Source organism: Myotis brandtii, unplaced genomic scaffold (genome assembly GCF_000412655.1).
Source record: "Myotis brandtii unplaced genomic scaffold, ASM41265v1 scaffold2247, whole genome shotgun sequence".
Classification (NCBI taxonomy): Eukaryota; Metazoa; Chordata; class Mammalia; order Chiroptera; family Vespertilionidae; genus Myotis; species Myotis brandtii.
The window spans coordinates 42941-63505 of NW_005358421.1; the positions used below are offsets into that span (position 1 = coordinate 42941).

General features: G+C 38.1%; 1 protein-coding gene and 1 long non-coding RNA gene across 2 annotated transcripts; one reads left to right on the plus strand and one right to left on the minus strand.

Annotated features, from left to right (window-relative positions):
* Window positions 1–6015: 6015 nt before the first annotated feature.
* Window positions 6016–19735, minus strand: LOC106726080. Its single transcript, XR_001362092.1, has 3 exons — window positions 19722–19735; window positions 17701–17702; window positions 6016–6131 (listed from the first exon to the last, which is right to left on the minus strand). It is a non-coding gene; the product is annotated as an uncharacterized LOC106726080 (long non-coding RNA).
* Window positions 9969–11062, plus strand: LOC102254583 (olfactory receptor 11G2-like). Its single transcript, XM_014539643.1, has one exon. The coding sequence runs from the start codon at window positions 9984–9986 to the stop codon at window positions 10938–10940; it is 957 nt and encodes a 318-aa protein (XP_014395129.1). The 5' UTR covers window positions 9969–9983; the 3' UTR covers window positions 10941–11062.
* Window positions 19736–20565: the final 830 nt, after the last annotated feature.

A 20565-nucleotide genomic window follows, 5' to 3' on the forward strand; every position in this document is an offset into this window, starting at 1 on the left:
TTTCAAAAATAAAGAGAAAAAAATAAAAAAATAAAAATAAATTAATTGTCTAGCTAAAAAAAAAGAACAAAGCCAAAAGTATCACACATGCTTATATCAAACTCTACTGCAAAGCTACAGCGATCAAAAGAGTAGCACTAGCATAAAAACAGACTCATAAACCAATGTAATAGCATTGAAATGCCAGATAAAACCCATACTTATGTGGTAAACTAATCATGACAAAGATGCAAAGAATACACAATGAAGAAAGGGTAGTCTCTTCAATAAACAGTGTTAAAAAGACAAATATCAACTTGTAAAAGAATAAAATTGGAATATCTTACATCAAAATTAATTCAAAATAAATTAAAGACTTACATGTAAAGCCTGAAACTATAAACGCCAAGAAAAAAAAAATACAAGGAGAAAGCTCCTTGACATGATATCAAAATCACAAACAACTGCCTGGCCAGTGTGGCTTAGTGTTGAGCATCAGCCCATGAACCACGAGGTCAGGGTTCAATTCCCAGTCAGGCACATGCCCAGGTTGCAGGCTCAATCCCCAGTAGGGGGTGTACAAGAGGCAGTCCATCAATGATTCTCTCTCATCATTGATGTTTCTATCTCTCTCTCCTTTTCCCCTCCTCTCTCTGAAATCAATAAAAACATCTTTTTTAAAAAAATAACAAACGCATAAAAAGATGGGGGTGGGGGAAACTACATCAAACTAAAACATTTCTGTAGAGCAAAGGAAACAACAAGCAAAATGAAAGGCAACCTCTGCAATGGGAGAATAACTGCAAACCATGTCTAATAAGGGGTTCATTCCAAAATATATAAAGAAACCCTATAACTCAATAGCAAAAGTAAACAAATACCCTTATTAAAAATGGGGGAAGGACCTGAAAAGTCACTTTCCAAAGAAGATATGCAAATGGCCAACAGATATAGGGGAAAAAATGCTCATCATTACTAATGATCTGGGAAATGCAAATCAAAACCATAATGAGATATTACCTAACACATGATATAATGGCTTTTGTAAAATAAAATAAAAAAGAGAGAGAGATAGCAAATACTAGTAAGAATATGAAGAAGCATTATTTACAATAGACAAGACATGGAAACAACCTACGCGAATAAATGGATAAAGTTGTGGAATACAGATGCAATGAAGTTTTACTCAGATCTAAAAATAGAACGAACTTTTGGCAAGCTGATTTTGCTTGTGTTTGTTTGTTTTCCAACACATGGACTTTAATCAGATTTCACCCATTGTTTTACTTATCTTGTGTAGTAAGAATTTTTGAGAGATAGCATTTAATCCAAGATCACCTGTTACACTTCAGTTTGTCATGTCTCTTTAGCCTTCCTTCATCTGAATCACTCTTAGTCTTTCTTTATCCTTTAGCTTTGACATTTTGAAAAGATGGGGCCAGTTATTTTGTAGAATGTCCCTCAATTTGGTTCATCTGATACTTCAGTAGAGTCAGGTTATGCATAGTTGGCAAGAATACCGCAAAAGTGATGCTATGTTCTCCTCATTGATCCTATCAGGTGGCAGGTGATTGTGACTTGTTCCCATATTGGTGATATTAGCTCCATCACCAAATCCTGGACATGTCCTCCAACTTTCTCTAATGTAAATTACTATTTTCCCATCTGTAATTAACAACTAACCTGTGGGGAGATTATTTGAAGTTATGTGACTATCCTTACAGTACATTACTATAAGGATTGCCAGATAGTGGTTTTTAAACTCTATCATCCCTTCTGCATTTATTACTTAACATTTTACTGTAAGGGTCTTTCCTTCTTCTTTACTTATTTACTTTTGTTAATATGGATCCATGGTTTCTGATTTCATTCAATGGGTTATAACTCATTATTATTATTACTTATTTTGAAGCTCAGATTGCCCCAGATTTGGCCAGTGGAAAGCTCCTTTCAGCTAACTTCTATGACTGTAATTTTTTGAGAAAATTATTACTTCTATCACAAGGTGGTCCAGGCTTACTATCCCAAACATAGCCCTGGACTCAGCCATTTTGCTAAGGTCCCCTTTTCTTTTTCATGAAGAGTGATATTTGAACCTGAGATCACTAGGTGTGTTCATAACTACTAAGGTGTCATTGCTCGTCCTTTTAGTGGACAAACTGGGGAAAATAGCCATTTCATATTATTCTTTTCTTTCACCATTTTATATTTATAGCTCCTTTCTCTCACCATGAGAAGTCTGGATCCTAAGAAAATAAATATATTTACTCCTTTGCACAATTCTATAATGCACATAAACTTGTTTCAGAATTACTATACCCATACCACTATTAACAATAAACATACTAACTTATTTAGCTAAATTAAAGTTTTCTTTGGAGTTCGTTTGGTTCTTTTATCTTCAGACTGAGAGGGGTGAAAGTACTGTAGCTAAAATTTACTTGGACTCGTCCTTTTTCACTTTTCTTTAATATGATTGTTACCTATTTGATATACAGTTTAAGTTTATTTGATTGTTTGTTGCCAACTTTGAAGTTTAAAAAAATCCTTGTTGATTTAACTGTTGGCATTTTAATTATGATGTTATATTATGCTATAATATGATGTTATAATATGTTAATTGTGATCTGTGTTGGTGTGGATCTCTTTAGATTCATCTTATTTGGGGCTCTCTGCACTTCCTGGACATGGATGTCTGTTTCCTTTACCAGGCTGGGGAAGTTTTCATTCATTACTTCTTTAAGTACATTTTTTTGGTCACTTTTTCTCTCTCTCTTCTCCTTCTGGTACCCCTATAATGTGAATGTTGGTATGCCTGATGTTGTCCTAGAGGTTCTTTAAACTATCCTCATTTTTTTTCTTTTTTCTGTTTCCTGTTCCAAGTGGGTGTTTTTTGCTACCTTGTCTTCCAAATCTCTTATTTGACCCTCTGCTTCATCTAATGTGGTGTTGATTTCCTCTAATGGATTCTTCATTTCAGTTATTGTATTTGCCATTTCTGACTGGTTCTTTTTTATGTTTTCTATCATATTGCTGAAATTCTCACTGATTTCATCTATGTTTCTCCCAAGTTCATTGAAAATCCTTATAACCAGTGTTGTGAGCTCTTTATCTGATAGATTGTTTGTCTTTGTTTTATTCAGTTCTTTTTCTGGGCTTTTGTCTGGTCTTTCATGTGGGACATATTTCTCTGTCTCCTTATTTTGGCTGTCTCTCTACATTTGTTTCTATGAATTATACATAGGAGTGATCTTGTGTAGGAGATACCTCTCTGTAGACTGTGTGTGCTGGGTGTCTTTGATGGACCAGCTGGAGCTGGAGCATGCGTGGGTCACTGGGGGCAGACCTTACCAGGGCCTGGAGTGGTAGCTGGAATGGAGAGGGGCCAAGGGCAAGCTGCACTGGGACACTCTTAACAGGCCACTTGGAGTTGTAGATGGGGTGGGCTCAGGCCTTAGGTAGTTCCAGGGGCAAGTCACACCAGGACCTGGAGCTAAAGCTGGATTGGTGTGACTTGTAGGGATTCCCAGAAGTAAGCCACTGGGACTGTACCTGAAGCTGATGTGGTCTACAGGAAGTCCAGGGGACAAGCCACACCTGGAAAGGAGCTGTAGTTAGAACTACAGCTGAGGGAAGTCACATGGCTAGATCTGGAGCTACTAAGGTCCCCTTTTCTTTTTCATGAAGAGTGATTTGAACCTGAGATCACTAGGTGTGTTCATAGCTACTAAGGTGTCATTGCTCGTCCTTTTAGTGGACAAACTGGGGAAAATAGCCATTTCATATTATTCTTTTCTTTCACCATTTTATATTTATAGCTCCTTTCTCTCACCATGAGAAGTCTGGCTCCTAAGAAAATAAATATATTTACTCCTTTGCACAATTCTATAATGCACGTAAACTTGTTTCAGAATTACTATACCCATACCACTATTAACAATAAACATACTAACTTATTTAGCTAAATTAAAGTTTTCTTTGGAGTTCGTTTGGTTCTTTTATCTTCAGACTGAGAGGGGTGAAAGTACTGTAGCTAAAATTTACTTGGACTCGTCCTTTTTCACTTTTCTTTAATATGATTGTTACCTATTTGATATACAGTTTAAGTTTATTTGATTGTTTGTTGCCAACTTTGAAGTTTAAAAAAATCCTTGTTGATTTAACTGTTGGCATTTTAATTATGATGTTATATTATGCTATAATATGATGTTATAATATGTTAATTGTGATCTGTGTTGGTGTGGATCTCTTTAGATTCATCTTATTTGGGGCTCTCTGCACTTCCTGGACATGGATGTCTGTTTCCTTTACCAGGCTGGGGAAGTTTTCATTCATTACTTCTTTAAGTACATTTTTTTGGTCACTTTTTCTCTCTCTCTTCTCCTTCTGGTACCCCTATAATGTGTATGCCTGAATTTGTCCCAGAGGTTCTTTAAACTATCCTCATTTTTTTTCTTTTTTCTGTTTCTGTTCCAAGTAGGTGTTTTTTGCTACCTTGTCTTCCAAATCTCCTATTTGACCCTCTGCTTCATCTAATGTGGTGTTAATTTCCTCTAATGGATTCTTCATTTCAGTTATTGTATTCGTCATTTCTGACTGGTTCTCTTTTATGTTTTCTATCACATTGCTGAAATTCTCACTGAGTTCATCTATGCTTCTCCCAGGTTCATTGAAGATCCTTATAACCAGCTCTTTATCTGATAGATTGCTTGTCTTTGTTTTATTTAGTTCTTTTTCTGGGCTTTTGTCTGGTCTTTCATGTGGGACATATTTCTCTGTCTCCTTATTTTGGCTGTCTCTCTACATTTGTTTCTATGAATTAGACAGAGGAGTGACCTTGTGTAGGAGCTACCCCTCTGTAGACTGTGTGTGCTGGGTGTCTTTGATGGACAAGATGGAGCTGGAGCATGTGTGGGTCACTGGGGGCAAAACTTTCCAGGGCCTGGAGTGGTAGCTGGAATGGAGAGGGGCCAAGGGCAAGCTGCACTGGGACACGCTTAACAGGCCACTTGGAGTTGTAGATGGAGTGGGCTCAGGCCTTAGGTAGTGCCAGGGGCAAGTCACAGCAGGACCTGGAGTTAAAGCTGGATTGGTGTGACTTGTAGGGATTCCCAGAAGTAAGCCACTGGGACTGTACCTGAAGCTGATGTGGTCTACAGGAAGTACAGGGGACAAGCCACACCTGGAAAGGAGCTGTAGCTAGAACTACAGCTGAGGGAAGTCACATGGCTAGATCTGGAGCTAGAGCAGGCTGCAGAGAGACCTGCTTCTGTGTCATCTCTCTCTCATGTACAGAAGCTGTTCATTTGGCCCTCAGTTTTTCTTCAGGGGAATTCTCTGTCTGCAGATGTAAATTAGATGTGTTCCTGGAAGGAGCTGAGTTCAGGATCTTCCTATGCCACCAGCTTGGACTGAAAGCCAAGCTAATTTTTAAATTCATGTGGGAATGCAAATAGCTTAGACTAGACAAAACAAAGTTGGAGGAGTAACACTGTCTGATTTTTAAAAGCTTATTATAAAATTTTAATGATCAAAACAATGTGGCATTGACATTGAGTTGAACAAATAGATCAATGGTACAAATAGAGAATTCAGAAATAACACCATATACATGGAAAGCTGATTTTTAACAAAGATGCAAAAGCAATTCAGTGTGGAAAGGAGAGCATTTTTAATAAATTGTGCTGGAATAGTTAAATATTCGTATCAAAAAAAAATAAACTTTAATATTTCAACACCTCACAAAATACACAAAAATTAGCTTAAGTTGTTTGTAAGTTATAAAACCTAAAACTATAAAATATCTAAAAGAAAATATAAGGGAAAATCTTTGTGACTCTGGCTTAGGCAAAGATTTCTTAAACACATCACCAGAAGCACAATCCATAAAAGAACAAAGTGATAAACTGGACTCCAAACCTTGCTGGGGGCTTTGTAATAGAGCTGTGTTTCAGGCCAGCCAGGAAAACCTGCCTATCCTGAAGTGGGCAGTGACTGGCGAGCCTGCGAGTTGGTACTCGAAGTGCATCAAGCTGTGTTGTGAGTCCTTGAAGGAGATGAGAGAGCGGTACCCCAGAATCATCGAGATACCCTTTGACTCCACCAACAAGTACCAGTTGTCCATTCACAAGAACCCCAACACAGCTGAGCCCCTGGTAATGAAGGGGGCCCCAGAGAGGATCCTGGACCGCTGCAGCTCCATCCTGCTCCACTGCAAGGAGCATGGTACAACATGGATAAATCTCAAAATAATTTTACTGAGTTAAAAAAAAAAACAACTAACCGCCCCCCCCAAAAAAAGAGTAGAAATGGTACGATACCATTAATATAAAGCAGTAGAAAATACAAACTCATCTATAATTGAGAGAAAGATCAACAGTTATCTGGGGCGTGACTGAGATTTTACTTGTGAGATTATGTCCAATAACAGAACAGCATGACCTATCTGAGAGTGGCAGACCAGCTTATAATAATTTTGAGGCCTAGTTGTGAATGTCAGGTCCGTTATGAACGTCTGGAGCTGCTTTTATCCCCTTCAGATTTGTAAAATTTTTCATTGACCATATAGTAAGCACTTAGGGGAGTTACAGACAGACTTACTGGTGTGTTAATTCATCAAACAATCAATTAATTAATTTGTTAACACTAGTATTTAATTCTATCTGTGAGAGGTTTAAAGCAAAGAAAATGCATCATTTTAACTTGAACAGAAGAAATAAAAAAACAGAAATTGAGGCAGGCCCCAAGGGAAGTAAATAACAAGCATAGAGATGTCTCTTGACACTGTTCCTTTTAGGAAGCGGTAAAGGAATCCTCAAGGACCAGGAAGAACAGGGCTTACTTCCTGGCAGGCTCTGCTTATAACGCCTCCCTCCTTCAGCAGACACAATCTAGGATCCTTATCATAACCATTTCCCCTCTTTTCTCCTCTCCAATTATTGCCAAGAAGACTCTCTTCTCTCTATGAAAGTAAAAGAGAAACTTTTGAGAAGTTTCAGTTTGGAATTTCCTTTGCTGATCCAGGTAATAAGGTTATGTAGTGTTTAGACCAGTAAAAAATATAATCTGTCTTTACTGATAGTTCTCTTTGAAGTTGCTATGATCAGAGTAAAAAATATAATCTCCTAGTCTTTACTGATAGTTCTCTTTGAAGTTGCTATGATCATATACATATAACCAATATTTCTTAGGCATGGGTCAGGCAATTATTAAGATACTTCCACAGATATTTACCTCATTCAGTAATCTTTATAACAGCCCTTTGAAGATGGCATAATTATGCCCATTTTATAGCTTAGAAATCTGAATATTAATTTCCTATAACTAGTTTAAAAAAATCTCTTGACTCTAAATTCAGTGCTTTTTCTATTATATCCAGCTGCCTACCACTCATCCCAAACTTGAACATTATCTTTACTTTTAAGTATTTTCCAGAAATAGATTTCCCAGTGTTACAGATGTGGCAGCCCCCTCACAAACTAGCTAAAGGAAATAATTGAGTTGTCATGAAACATCTCTGGACTGGCTGTGGAGAGAGGGCCAACAAATGAACATACCAAGATTTCTACTGTACTGAACTTTGAGGGAAAATTAAATTATCAGGGAATGTCTTCCTCACACTGACATAAACTATCTCAACCTTTCTGGAATTGACTAATTTAACAAGTAAACCATCAAAAGGTGATTGTTGTTAGTTGACTCATACTTGTGTGCACAGAGCCTTCGGCAATGGATGAAGGATGACTCAACCAGCCTAAGGTGAGTAACAATACAGTCTGGTTAAATATATTCGATTGAGCATAAAATGGTGATGGCCATTCCTGTATTCTAGAATACCTCCCTGTTTTCTTAAACAGCTTTGTAAGACTTTCTGACAGAGTTGTTCTGAGAGGGAATGGTTTTACTCAAAAGTCTAACATTCTCATTTGTTTTGAGTTGGTTTTGTTTTGTTGGTTTTGTTTTTTCATTTTTAAGGCATACTCTGCTGCTGTGTGGAAATGGAGGAGGCAGAGGTAAGTAGAGGCGAGGAGCTCTGTTAGGATGCTTCCACAGAAGTCCAAGGAAGAAAGGATGATAATTTGAACTTGGGAGATGACAGTGAAGACAAAGAGAAGTGAATTATATGTCATATTTTAGAAACAAAAGCATCTTGCTGGCGAGTTGGATGTGAGGGGTAAAAGAAAGGAAGACATGTAACATTAAAATAGGCTAGAGCAGGAAAATAAGTCCTTGAACATTAACTAAACTATTCAAAGTGCTAAAAAATATTTTGAGATGATGGACAAAGTGATTATCACACAAAAATAACCATTTAGAAACACTCTGCAGAACACTTTGGTTAAAGATGCCCCAACCAGCCCTCACTGGTTTGGCTCAGTGAATAGAATGTCAGCCTGAGGACTGAAGGGTCCCAGAGTTGATTCCGGTCAAGGGAACATGCCCAGTTGCTGGCTTGATCCCCAGTATGAACAATGCAGGAGGCAGCTGATCAATGATTCTCTCTCATCATTGACGTTTCTATCTCTCTCTCCCTCTCCCTTCCTCTCTGAAATCAATAAAAATATATTCTTTTAAAAAAGAAAGATGCCCAACCACAATTAGTAACAAATTATTTTGACCTATTGAAGACTAAATGACTTTCCTCTCAGTTGGTGGTAAACCTATAGGCCTAAAAGGGACTTTTTTAACATTATGGTATTTAAAGTCCATAAGTGACCTTCACATGTTATAGCAAATTTTTTGAGTCACTCCTACAATTCATTAGCAGTTGATGTATTCTCGTGGCCCCAACATTTGTTAACAGCCCCATTCAAAAAATGGGGCATTTGGGAAAATGGTTGCCTCAGAAAAGACCATATTCTGAATATTTTCAACCTGAATGAGACTAATGTAAAATAATGGAAATATTTATTAAATATTTTATGTCTGGTTTAAGTTCACTTTCAAAAAAGATGACTCTTTGGTATCTGAAACTTAATCTCAGTCCATAGTCACATATCCTTAAAATGGAAAAAAGAGGAAAGGGCATTTAGAAAGTGTAAGTTTATGGTACAAGAACCAAAACCAGTTCATCCCACAGCTAAGCCACTAAAAGACCCAAGGCAATATAAGTTAATACATAGTCTAGCAGGATCATGGTAAATTTTATTGGCCACATGCGTCACCCATGTCATAGAAATATAAAATCCAAAACTAGATCTGGCTCAGAGAGGGAGGCTTTTGTACATATTTTTTAAGTTCCAAAATATTATTCAGTTTGCTGGTCCCCTGTCACACATTTTCATGCTCTCCAAAAGCAAACAAAGAAGTACATTATAGTCAACTAGCTCTCCCTTGGTACCTTCTGCCATTTATCCAGGGAGGTCTTACTGTTTTTGAATATTCCAAAGAGACCACTGGCAGACTCCTAGGATAACCATGCCAACACTTGAAATTTCCTTATTATTGATTAATTGATGTTATATTCAAGATAATGGAAAAATAAGTTATTTTTCATGTTTCTATTTACAGATGCTATAATAGCCAAAACCAAGGTCTAGACACAGAATTATTTAGCAAAGGTTGGGGTAGGGTTTTTTTTACTCAGAAAAACATAAAGTCATTATGCAAATGTATAACCATCCAAAGTCATTCTGCCTTGAGGTGCTCCCAAGACATGATTAGGAGAGAGAGCAAAAAATTTAAAGTTTTCTCTTCTTTACAAGTGTTCTGCTACATGTATCTTAACATTAGATCCATAACATCAGGATGCACAGTTTATATGGATTTTTCAGCAACATATTTCCAACCTAGACAATCAGAGACCTATTTCAGCAGGACCAGATTAGTGCTCGTCTACCCTGGATAAACCAGGACAGTATTTCAGGTTTGGAAAAAAAATAGTAACTATTGATACATAAGTGTTTATTGCATCCCCCATGGTGGCGTCAATACATACCTGGGTCCCCATGTATCTATATACAGTCATTCAATGATTTGATGGTCTTTTTGCAGCTCACAGACCCATGAAATTTTTCAACAACTCCAGCACCATCACTGGCTTCATCCTCCTGGGCTTCCCTGGCCCCAGAGAGAAGCAGGTCCTCCTCTTTGTGCTCTTCTCTGTTGTCTTCCTCCTGACCCTCATGGGCAATGGTTCGATCATCTGTGCTGTGCACTGGGATCAGAGACTGCACACCCCCATGTACATCCTGCTCGCCAACTTCTCCTTCCTGGAGATCTGGTATGTCACCTCCACTGTCCCAAACATGTTGGCTAACTTCCTCTCTGACACCAAGGTCATCTCCTTCTCTGGATGCTTTCTCCAGTTCTATTTTTTCTTCTCCTTGGGTTCTACAGAATGCTTTTTCTTGGCTGTTATGGCATTTGATCGATACCTTGCCATCTGCCAGCCTCTACACTACCCAACCATTATGACTGGACGTCTCTGCACCAATCTTGTGGTCAGCTGCTGGGTACTTGGCTTCCTCTGGTTCTTGATTCCTATCACTATTATTTCCCAAATGTCCTTCTGTGGCTCCAGGATCATTGACCACTTCCTGTGTGACCCAGGTCCTCTGTTGGCCCTCACCTGTACCAGATACCCTGCAATAGAGTTAACTAGCTCCACCTTAAGTTCTCTGCTCTTATTTATTCCCTTTATTTGTATCATGGTGTCCTATTCTCTGGTTCTACAAGCTGTGTTGAGGGTTCCCTCAGCAGCTGGACGAAGAAAGGCTTTCTCCACCTGTGGATCCCATCTGGCTGTGGTTTCTCTTTTCTATGGCTCAGTGATGGTCATGTATATAAGCCCAACATCAGAACATAAAGCTGGAATGCAGAAGATAATGACTTTGCTTTATTCTGTAGTTACTCCACTCATTAACCCTGTAATATATAGCTTGAGGAACAAAGATATGAAATATGCGATAAAGAAATTATTTGGGATAGAAACAGAGGCACAGATACATGGAACAGTCTGACAGCTGTCAGAGGGAAGGTTGGGAGGATTTAATGAAAGAAGATGAAGTGATTAGTCAAAGAACATATATGCATAACTCATGGACACAGACAACAGTGTGGTGATGTCAAGAGGGAAGAGGGGGCTAGGTGGAAGGGGTAAAGGGGAGGAATGGGGACATCTGTAATAGTGTCAATAATAAAAATAAAGAAAAAGAAATTATTGGGGACATAAAAGTAAGAGTCTTGATTTAAAATATTTGGGGGGACATTATCTGTTTTTAATTTCTTTGATTAAAAAAAAGACTATCTGACATCACTCAGAAAATTGTTCATTGCTTTGGGCAATGAGCACATGATGCAGTGTGCAGATGATGCTTTGTTGAGTTAGACACTTGAAACCCATATGGCTTTGTGAACTGATGTCACCCCAATAAATTCAATAAAAAGAAATAAATTTAATAGAAATTTTTTAAAAAGAAAATTGTTCATGTTTTTTTGTGTGTGTTTTTTTATTTCCTAGAATTTATAGGACTATAAGGAATCTCGAAGATGTACTCCATCCCCCTAATTTTACAAATGATAGAACATATATTGAAAAACTGAGTTGAGTTTGTTAGGAAAATATAATTAAAAACAAATCTCCTGCCAGCCCAGAAAAATCTCTCCACATGGGTAGAAAAGAATAAAATAGTTTTATTATTAAATAAGCATGAAAGCAATGGAATATGTACATCACAGGCAATCTACTAAGAGACGGCAAAGACAGAAAGAAAGCTAATCCTTTTATTTAGCCAGGCAAATACATCCATTACATGCATGGTCTCAAGATAAACAATAACTGGTCCTCGAAAGACTTGACTGCATCATTTATCACACAGAGTTAATCCTAGATTCACCTGGTAATTGGCTCATACAAAGGAAAAATAAACACATCTGTATGGACAGAAGGTAGTTTTGCAACTTGGAAGTTAGGGCACCAAAGTTAGACTCCTACCCTCCACAGAAACTGGGACACTGGAGGGTGCTATCTACCTTGATGATTACATTTCAAAGTGACTTGCCAGGTCCGTCCTTGACAAAGACATTCTGGAGTCATAAAGCTGGCAAGAGGTTTTTTTTTTTTGCTTTTACATGTATTTCAAAGACAAAGAAAGAACTTAATTACGCGTTTTCTTAAGTATGTTCTAAAAAATTTTTAAAAATAAAATAAAAGGAGAGAAGAAAGTCTCTTCCCCTGTTTTCAACAGAGATAACTTTTTATGTGTATTTGCCCTTACAAATTACACAAGGTTATAACCCTAAGGCAAAACCTATTATTTTTTTAACAACATTAAATTGTCTTTTCTAGCTGAACTTATAGCATTATCCTTGAGAACATCTGTCATGGTAGCATCAATTATAAACAAAAGATAAATATGCATAGTATGGATAAATATCTTCAGATCATTAATGAAAATAACACCCAGCCAGCATGGATCAGTGGTTGAGTGTTGACCTATGAACCAGGAGGTCACGGTTCGATTTGCCATCAGGGCACATGCCTGAATTGTGGGCTCGATTCCCAGTAGAGGGCGTGCAGAAAGAAGCCCATCAATGATTCTCTCTCATCATTGATGTTTCTATCTTTCTCTCCCTCTCCTTTCCTCTCTAAAATCAATGAAAATATATTTTAAAAATAATAATAATGAAAATAACATCAGCACAATAGGAAAGATGCCAAATATATGAAAAAAGACATTCTATTTCATTCAGAATTAGAGAAAACAAAGAAAACTATAATACATGTACATATTTTCCCTAAAAATTTATAAAGATCACAAATGGTGTTGTGAAAAACAGAAATCTAATTCTTTGCTCATAGGGCATAAATTGGTACAACATTTATGGAAGACATTTTGTCTAAAACCATGAACATTTAAAGGGCATTCTCTTTGACTTAGCAATTCCACTCCTAAGTATTTGTTTGAGTAATATTCTCACACATAAGAATAATGGTGTATGTACAAGAATGTTAACTACTGTTTTTAATAACAAAATATTAAAACAATCTAAATTCCCATTAATTAATAACTGATTAAGTAAATTACTGTATATCCATAGATTGGAATATTCTATATCACTGTTACAAATGAAGATCTGGTCTGGCCAGTGTGGCTCAGCAGTAGAGCACTGACCCAGGAACCAAGAGGTTGCTGGTTCGACTTGGTTCAATTTCTGGTCAGGGCACATGCCCAGGTTGTGGGCTCCATCCCCAGTAGGGGGTGTGCAGGAGGTGGCTGATCAGTGATTCTCTCTCATCATTGATGTTTCTATCTCTTTCTCCCTCTTCCTTCTCTCTCTAAAAATCAATAAAAACATATTTTTTAAAAAACGAAGATCTGTACATGTCTGTTGATATAAAAATATCCTCAAAGTGCACTGTAAATGAAAAGAGTTCCAGATCTTGGGCTATCTTTCATGTGAAGAAAAATTATGTAGATATGTATGTTTATGTTCATAAATACATTGTATGCTTCTTAAATAAGAAAAAAACTAGTAACTGAATGCTTTTGCAAAAGAGAATTGGGTGTCTGGAGACAGAGAGGGAAGGAGGCATTTTCATTTTATATGCCTTTATATTTTTAAAATTTCATTTTATATGCATGTATCACTATTAAACATACATTTAAACAACATTTAATATTTACATTAAAAATAAATTTTTTAAGTATTTCACTATAAAATTAGAACCAGGGAGGTATTTCTTCATAATTCTTTGATACTTTGGGAAACTAGAAAGAGGACTAATCATTGATGGAAAATGAAAAAGAACAAAACTGATAACCTCTGGGTATCATCTCACTAAAATTCTTTGGTTCTGTTGGAACAAAGTAGTAAATGTCTTCCTCCTATGAGAGTAAATAAAGTATAGAAATTGAAAGTAACCTTTTTTTTTTAATCTTCACCCAAGGATATTTTTCCATTGATTTTTAGAGAGAGTGGAAGAGAGAAGGAAATACAGAGAGAAATATCTGTCATTCCCTCTCTCAAAATGAGAGAAACACATCAATTGCGTTGCCTTCTGCATGAGCCTCAACCAGAACCTGGGACTCTTCAGTTCGCAGGCCGACGCTCTATCTACTGAACCAAACCGGCTTGGTTGAAAGTGGCCACTTTTTTTATAATTATTGTATCAACTTCCTCCTCTGTCATTTTTTTCATTTAAACAGTTGAACACATTCAATATGCTAGGCAGTGAGCTAGAAAGTGAATCATATACAGAAGTGAATAGGACACATTTCCTTCCCTTGTGGAGCTCATAAACAAGTGGTAAATGAAATAAGATGTGCTGTAAACAAGGAAATCATAAGTTTTTATGGGAGCAAGTAAAAGAACAGTAAAGATAAAATCCAGGAGTATTAAAAGGCAAGAAAGCATGGCAGTCCTGGCCCGTGTTTCCCAATGGTTAGAGTGCTGGCCTGTCCCTCCAAGCTCATGGGTTCGATTCCCAATCCAGGGCACATACTTTGGTTGCAGATTTGCTCCATGAATTAATATGTCCCTAAAGAGTTGACAGATTGTTTATATTTCATTTCTATTTAAATTGATTTATCTTACAAGTGTCAATAAACTCCTAGAATGGAAGTAGGACTACAAAATATAATACAAATCACTACTTAGAACCCAGTTTATTTATTTAAATACAGATATATATACATATATGTGTGTATGTGTATATATGTGTGTATATATGAGAAAATATGAAAAATAATTAAAAAAAATATCACAATGTGTAAATATATTACTGAAGAAGTTTTCACATTTTAAAATATATTTTTATTGATTTCAGAGAGGAAGGGAGAGGGAGAGAGAGAGAAAAACATCAATGATGAGAGAGAATCATCAATCGGCTGCCTCCTGCATGCCCACCACTGGGGATTAAGGCTGCAACCCAGGCATATGTCCTGACCGGGAATCAAACCATGATCTCCCAGGTCATAGGTCGATGCTCAACCACTGAGCAACACTGGCTGGGGAGAAGTTTTCACATTTTACTTCAGTGACAGATCTACATGAAATATGTTTCAGATCATGAGTAGATCTTTATATTTAGAATATAACTCTTCTTCTAACCTAAGGTAAATGGCCTTCAGAGCTCCAAAATTCTTACACAGTAAATAATTCTGTGAAATCACTTATCCATGAAATCTTTTCCATATTTTTCTTCTGAAATATTCATGTTAATTTCCCCAAGATAAATGCTTTATCTGTGAAGACAATCTTTTTTGTAAATTGATTTCAGAGAGGAAGGGAGAGGGGGAGAGAGATAGAAACATCAATGATGAGAGAGAATCATTGATTGGCTGCCTCCTGCACACCCCCTACTGGGGATCAAGCCCCCAACCCAGTCAGGTGCCCTGACCAGGAATTGAACCATGACTCCTGGTCAACCCTCAATCACTGAGCCACACCAGCTGGGTTTGAGGACAATCTTTTACAGTTCTTCGCATTTCTCTACTTTTTCAATTTTCATATTCATTCACAACCCAGAAGAGTGGTAGTTACAAAGTAAATGTTGATTAACTAGTTGCTAATGGATTAACTAGTTGCTAATGCATGTTCAGTCAGGCATAAACCACAAAAGATCTGCTGTGGTTTAAGAGCTGATTCTAAAAGTGACCATGAGGCACTAAAAACGAAAGCTCCTAATCACTTGATAAATATAAGTAATCTGACTGTTTTTTATGCTAAATAGGCTTTTTATATGATAGTAAAGTGACAAATTCAGTGTTCTAAAGTAGTTTTCTAAAAGTCAAATCAAGATCAACCGAAGGACTTGTATGCTTGCATATAAGCATAACCAATGGACATAAGACACTGGGGGGTAGGGGAGGCCAGGGGATTGTCAAGGGCGGGGGGGGAAAAGGACACATATGTAATACCCTTTGTAATACTTTAAGCAATAATAAATAAATAAATAAATAAATAAAAATAAATAAATAAATGTCAAATCACTCCTTCAAGTACATGTAAAAGCATTAGAATTCTACAAATAAAAAAGTACACTTCTACTTTAAAAATATCTTTGACACTGGAAAATAAAACTGGCTGCTGTGCAACATAAGTGAGTTGCGGAATGGAGTAAGAAACTCTGAAATATTCATGAAAGTCTACTCAAAAGGTTTTGTTTATTTTGTTTTTTTTATAAGGAAATAAAGTATTTTCAGGTCTTACCCAGAACTCATTGGTGAACACTAAACTGAATGGCTCTGCTAGTTTAGTTTCATAATTAGGATAAAGAAAAACAGAAAATTCGCCCATAATCTAATCTCTTTCAGCTAGTATGACCAATAGAAAGGAGACAGAATAGGTAAAGCAAAAATGTTTTGTAGTTTCTCCTAAAAAGTGTGGGGGGGCGGGAGAGAGAATATGACGAATGTGTATAGATGACATATTTATTTTTTTTAGATGACATATTTAGATACATTCTTAAAGAGCTAAATTGTTTGATGTTTTTTGTTTTACAAACTTTCATAATTCACCTTTCCAAATAGTGTGAATAGTGCTGTTAAAAATCTATAATAATAAAAGCATAATATGCTAATTAGACCAGAGAGTCAAATGTCCTTCCAGACAAAGCCTCAGCGCTGCAAGGGCTGAAGGCAGGCAGTGGCAGCAGCTGTGGGCTGATGGGGGCAGTGCCTTCCCCTGATCGGCCAGGGTTGCCTCCCGCAACCCTGTCAGTAGGACATCCCCTGAGGGCTCCCAGACTGTGAGAGGGGGCAGGCCAGGCTGAGGGAACCCCCTCCCCAGTGCACAAATTTTCGTGCACCAGGCCTCTAGTACCATTATATGACTGTTAGGAGATTTGACTTGTGGTGGTGAACACAATACAATATACAGATAATGTATTATAGAATTGTACACCTGAAACCTTTATAATTTTATTAACCAATGCCACCCCCAATAAATTCAATAAAAAAGTTTTTAAAGGAGTACTAATTGGTAGTTACAAAATAGTCATGGGGCCCTGGCTGGTTTGGCTCAGGGAATCGGCCTATGGACTGAAGGGTCCCAGGTTCAATTCCGGTCAAGGGCATATGCACAGGTTGCAGGCTTGATCCCCACTGTGGGGTGTGCAGGCCGAAGCCAATCAATGATCCTCTCTCATCATTGATGTTTCTCTCTCTCTCTCCCTTCATCTCTGAAATCAATTAAAAAAATTTTTTTAAATAGTTGTGGGGAAGTAAATTGCAGCATAAGGAATATAGTCAATATTATGTATGGTGCCAGGTAAGTACTGGAAATATGCCAGGGAAAGGGTCATTTTGTAAAGTATATTTTTGTTTATCCACTATGCTATACACCTGAAACTAATGCAAAATATTAAATGTAGGCTGTAACTGAAAAAAAGAAATTAAAAAGAGGCCAAGGATTGGTGGATGAATTGAGCAGCTGCTGACCAAATACCTGGAGTACTGCGCCACAAGTCCTGTACCACCTGACTGCTCCAAGGCCGTGGTGCTGAGATCCGTGACTACGCAGGTACAGTAACATTACCAGCTTATCTGGTCCTGCTACCTTAGACATCAGGGAAATCGCATCGAGCTGGTGGTGCAGGTGACTGTAGGAGAAAACTCCAAGACCGCAGAGTCTCAGCTGGGACCTCATGGTGGCGCTGGTGACTTTGGCAGGTACCCTGCTGGAGAGACTGTGGAACTGGAGGAATGGGGTGTCCACGTTGACCAGGACTGCCAGAGCCTGATGGCCTTGCTATGCGACTGGCTCAGGGGGCAGCACCGCTCCTGGTGGGAGGTACCAGGAGGCTGGGATGGCTTTTGTTGCTTCTTTACACCCACACTGACATTTTATTGGAGCAGACTACTGGTCCATGTTCTGTGGACAAAATTATCGTGAGTTCCAACATTGTCAACCCATTTCTACCTACCTAACTGTGACCAGCCAAATGAATCTGAGCTGTGAAAGAACAGAACAGAGTAAAGCACCTTCTGAGACATTTTCACCTGTATTCCTGTAAGGAGTCCTGTGGTAACAAATACTCAAAGGTGTTAGGACAAAGGCGCTTGAGTGGGGAAAATGGGAATCTAAAGGCTTATTGCTCCAAAGAATTGTAAAAGTGCATTCCATTAAATGGGAAACCTGGTGCTATTTGCTACGTTTAGATAAATATAACTATGAGACTTTTATCTAGTCACTGCTCCTGCTGGTGGCAATGGGTCAAGTGTGAAATAGTGAAATGAAATGAAAAGTGCTCTAAATGCCAGTCTAACAAAGAATGTAATATTAACACCTTTTACAATAATTCTCTCTAAAGCAGCGCTTCTCAACCTGTGGGTCGCGACCCCTGAAAATACATCCTGCATATCAGATATTTACATTATGATTCATAACAGTAGCAAAATTACAGTTATGAAGTAGCAACAAAAATAATTTTATGGTTGGGGGTCACCACAACATGAGGAACTGTATTAAAGGGTTGCGGCATTAGGAAGGTTGAGAACCACTGCAAAGCCTTTAAATTAAACTTCTGGGACTTCTCGGGTTTCTAGAGTTAATATTAAGAATTTATATTTCTGACTTCAATAGATTGTTAAATGTCTTCAAAGTTTTAATAGATATATGTATCTTTTAAAAAAAAAAAAAGAAAGGAAAAATATATAACAAATAGCACCCATCTGACAAAATCAGTATTTAAGTTGTCCAAAAGTTTAATTGGGGAAAAAAAAAAAGTTTAACTGGTTGGAACTTGAAACAAGTTTGCTCATTTCAGCAGTGTTAGGCCATAATGTCCCTGTCCCTGTGTCTTTGTTGGTTTCCACAGAAGTTAATCCTGAGAACAGTGCAAGTAGTTTATTTGGGTAATGAAGGGAACATTGATAGAGAAGAATGAAACAAGGAACGGAAGTCTTCCAACAAGGAGTGCATTGTCAAGCCAACCACCACTGTGGGTAACTGGAGCTAATCCCTGTGGAGAACACCAGGATGGTCAAGCAGACAGTCCAGGGCTATCCTACTACAAGGGCAAGGGGGCTGGGATGTTGATATCCCAATTCCCATCTGTCCATTGTTAAGAGCTACTGGGGAGGTCATTAACTTTCCAGCTATTCTGACCTGGAGGAACCAAGAACAGGCAGTTTCCCAGTCAGGGGGGGGGGGAAATAACAAAAATAAATGTGGGTGCTGGCAGTCGCACGAAAGTGAAAAGAAGGAGAAAATACAGAGGGGATATGGACAGGGAACCAATGACCTCTGTACTAACACCACCTCTGAGAATTCTGTGAGAATATATCTGGGATGAAGGGACAATGAGAGGAGAAGCTAAGAATAAAAAAGAATGAAAGAAAAAGAGGACATTTCATAAGTTAGCTCTCTACATCCACGTGAGTAAATTAATCTCCCTGGGTTCCTCACTCCACAGGGTTTACCTCTCCCACCACCAGTCATCAATGCAGAGTGTTCCTGTGAACTTTTCAGAGGGTAAAATTACTCACTCAATAAAAATATATCATCTTCCATTATGTGCCCGTATCATAAGGTGGCTATGACACAAGGACATATGCATGAAATGGTGAGGAACACGGAAAACAACAATAGCAATGATAATAATAGGTTATGGCTAAATCACAGGGGTCCTGGTTTGCCACTTTTGAATTTATGTTGTGGACAGAGGGAAACATCAAAGCTATTCAAACAAGGAAATAAACTGGGCTGACAAGTCTTTGAGATGAAACTCCTTCCACAGTTGGGGGTAAATGGACAGAAAATGAGAATGAAGAAGGTGAAGAGCCCCACTCCCAGACGCACCTGCTGGAGGGGAGCTACAGATGCCCTGCTCTGCCCTCTCTTGGACCTGGGAAGTGTTCCCTGAGCTGTTTGAGGCTCACAGGGCCTCAAGAAAGGAAAGGAAAAGATTTATAAGAAAGCCAAGGTGATCCTTGGAAGAGATTGATTCCTGCTGTAACTGTACAGCCCTCCATGCCCGAGGTCTCATCATACTTCCAGCCCATCTCTTCTTTCTAGGAAATCAGAGGAGGCTTTGTCCTCAAAACTCATAACTGGCACCACTCATTAGATGTCCAATAAATACCTTCCTGCATTGGAGCTACTACACCGTGTGTTATGTGGAGGAGGTGAAAATTTCCCCCTTCCCTTCTTGGTTCTTGTGGCTGGTTGAATAATTAACACGATGTAAGACAGATTAACAGGAGAAAACCAAGTTTTGATACTTACTTATGGGGAATTCACATAAGCAAGAAAATTTCATGGACACTAAGGGAAAAAGAGGTTTATGTGTCATTCGGGACTAGAGAGAAAGAGACAGGAGTCTGGAACTTCAACAGAAATTAAGACAGGAACAGGCCTATCTTAAATTCCTTGAGGTGATTTGAGAAGAGGTCTAATGTTCTTCCTGAGTCTTTTGTTTCTTAAAAATAAAATAATGCTCATGCCAGACACATTTTGGGATGGCAAATTTTGCTTCCCTACAGTTGGCAGTTACTCTGAGTCGGCTTAGGGACTGATTAGTTCTCATGCTGTCCCTGAGAAGTTTGGGGCTGGAAAAGGTAATATTTTCTACTCTTACTGGAAAGCAAAGGCAGTAGGCATCACGGTCTCCAGAGAAGGCAGGCTCTAGGGAAAGGGAAG

Excerpts from the sequence above, each read along its gene's own strand:
- LOC102254583 (XM_014539643.1), top strand. The coding sequence starts at position 9,984 with ATGAAATTTTTCAACAACTCCAGCACCATCACTGGCTTCATCCTCCTG.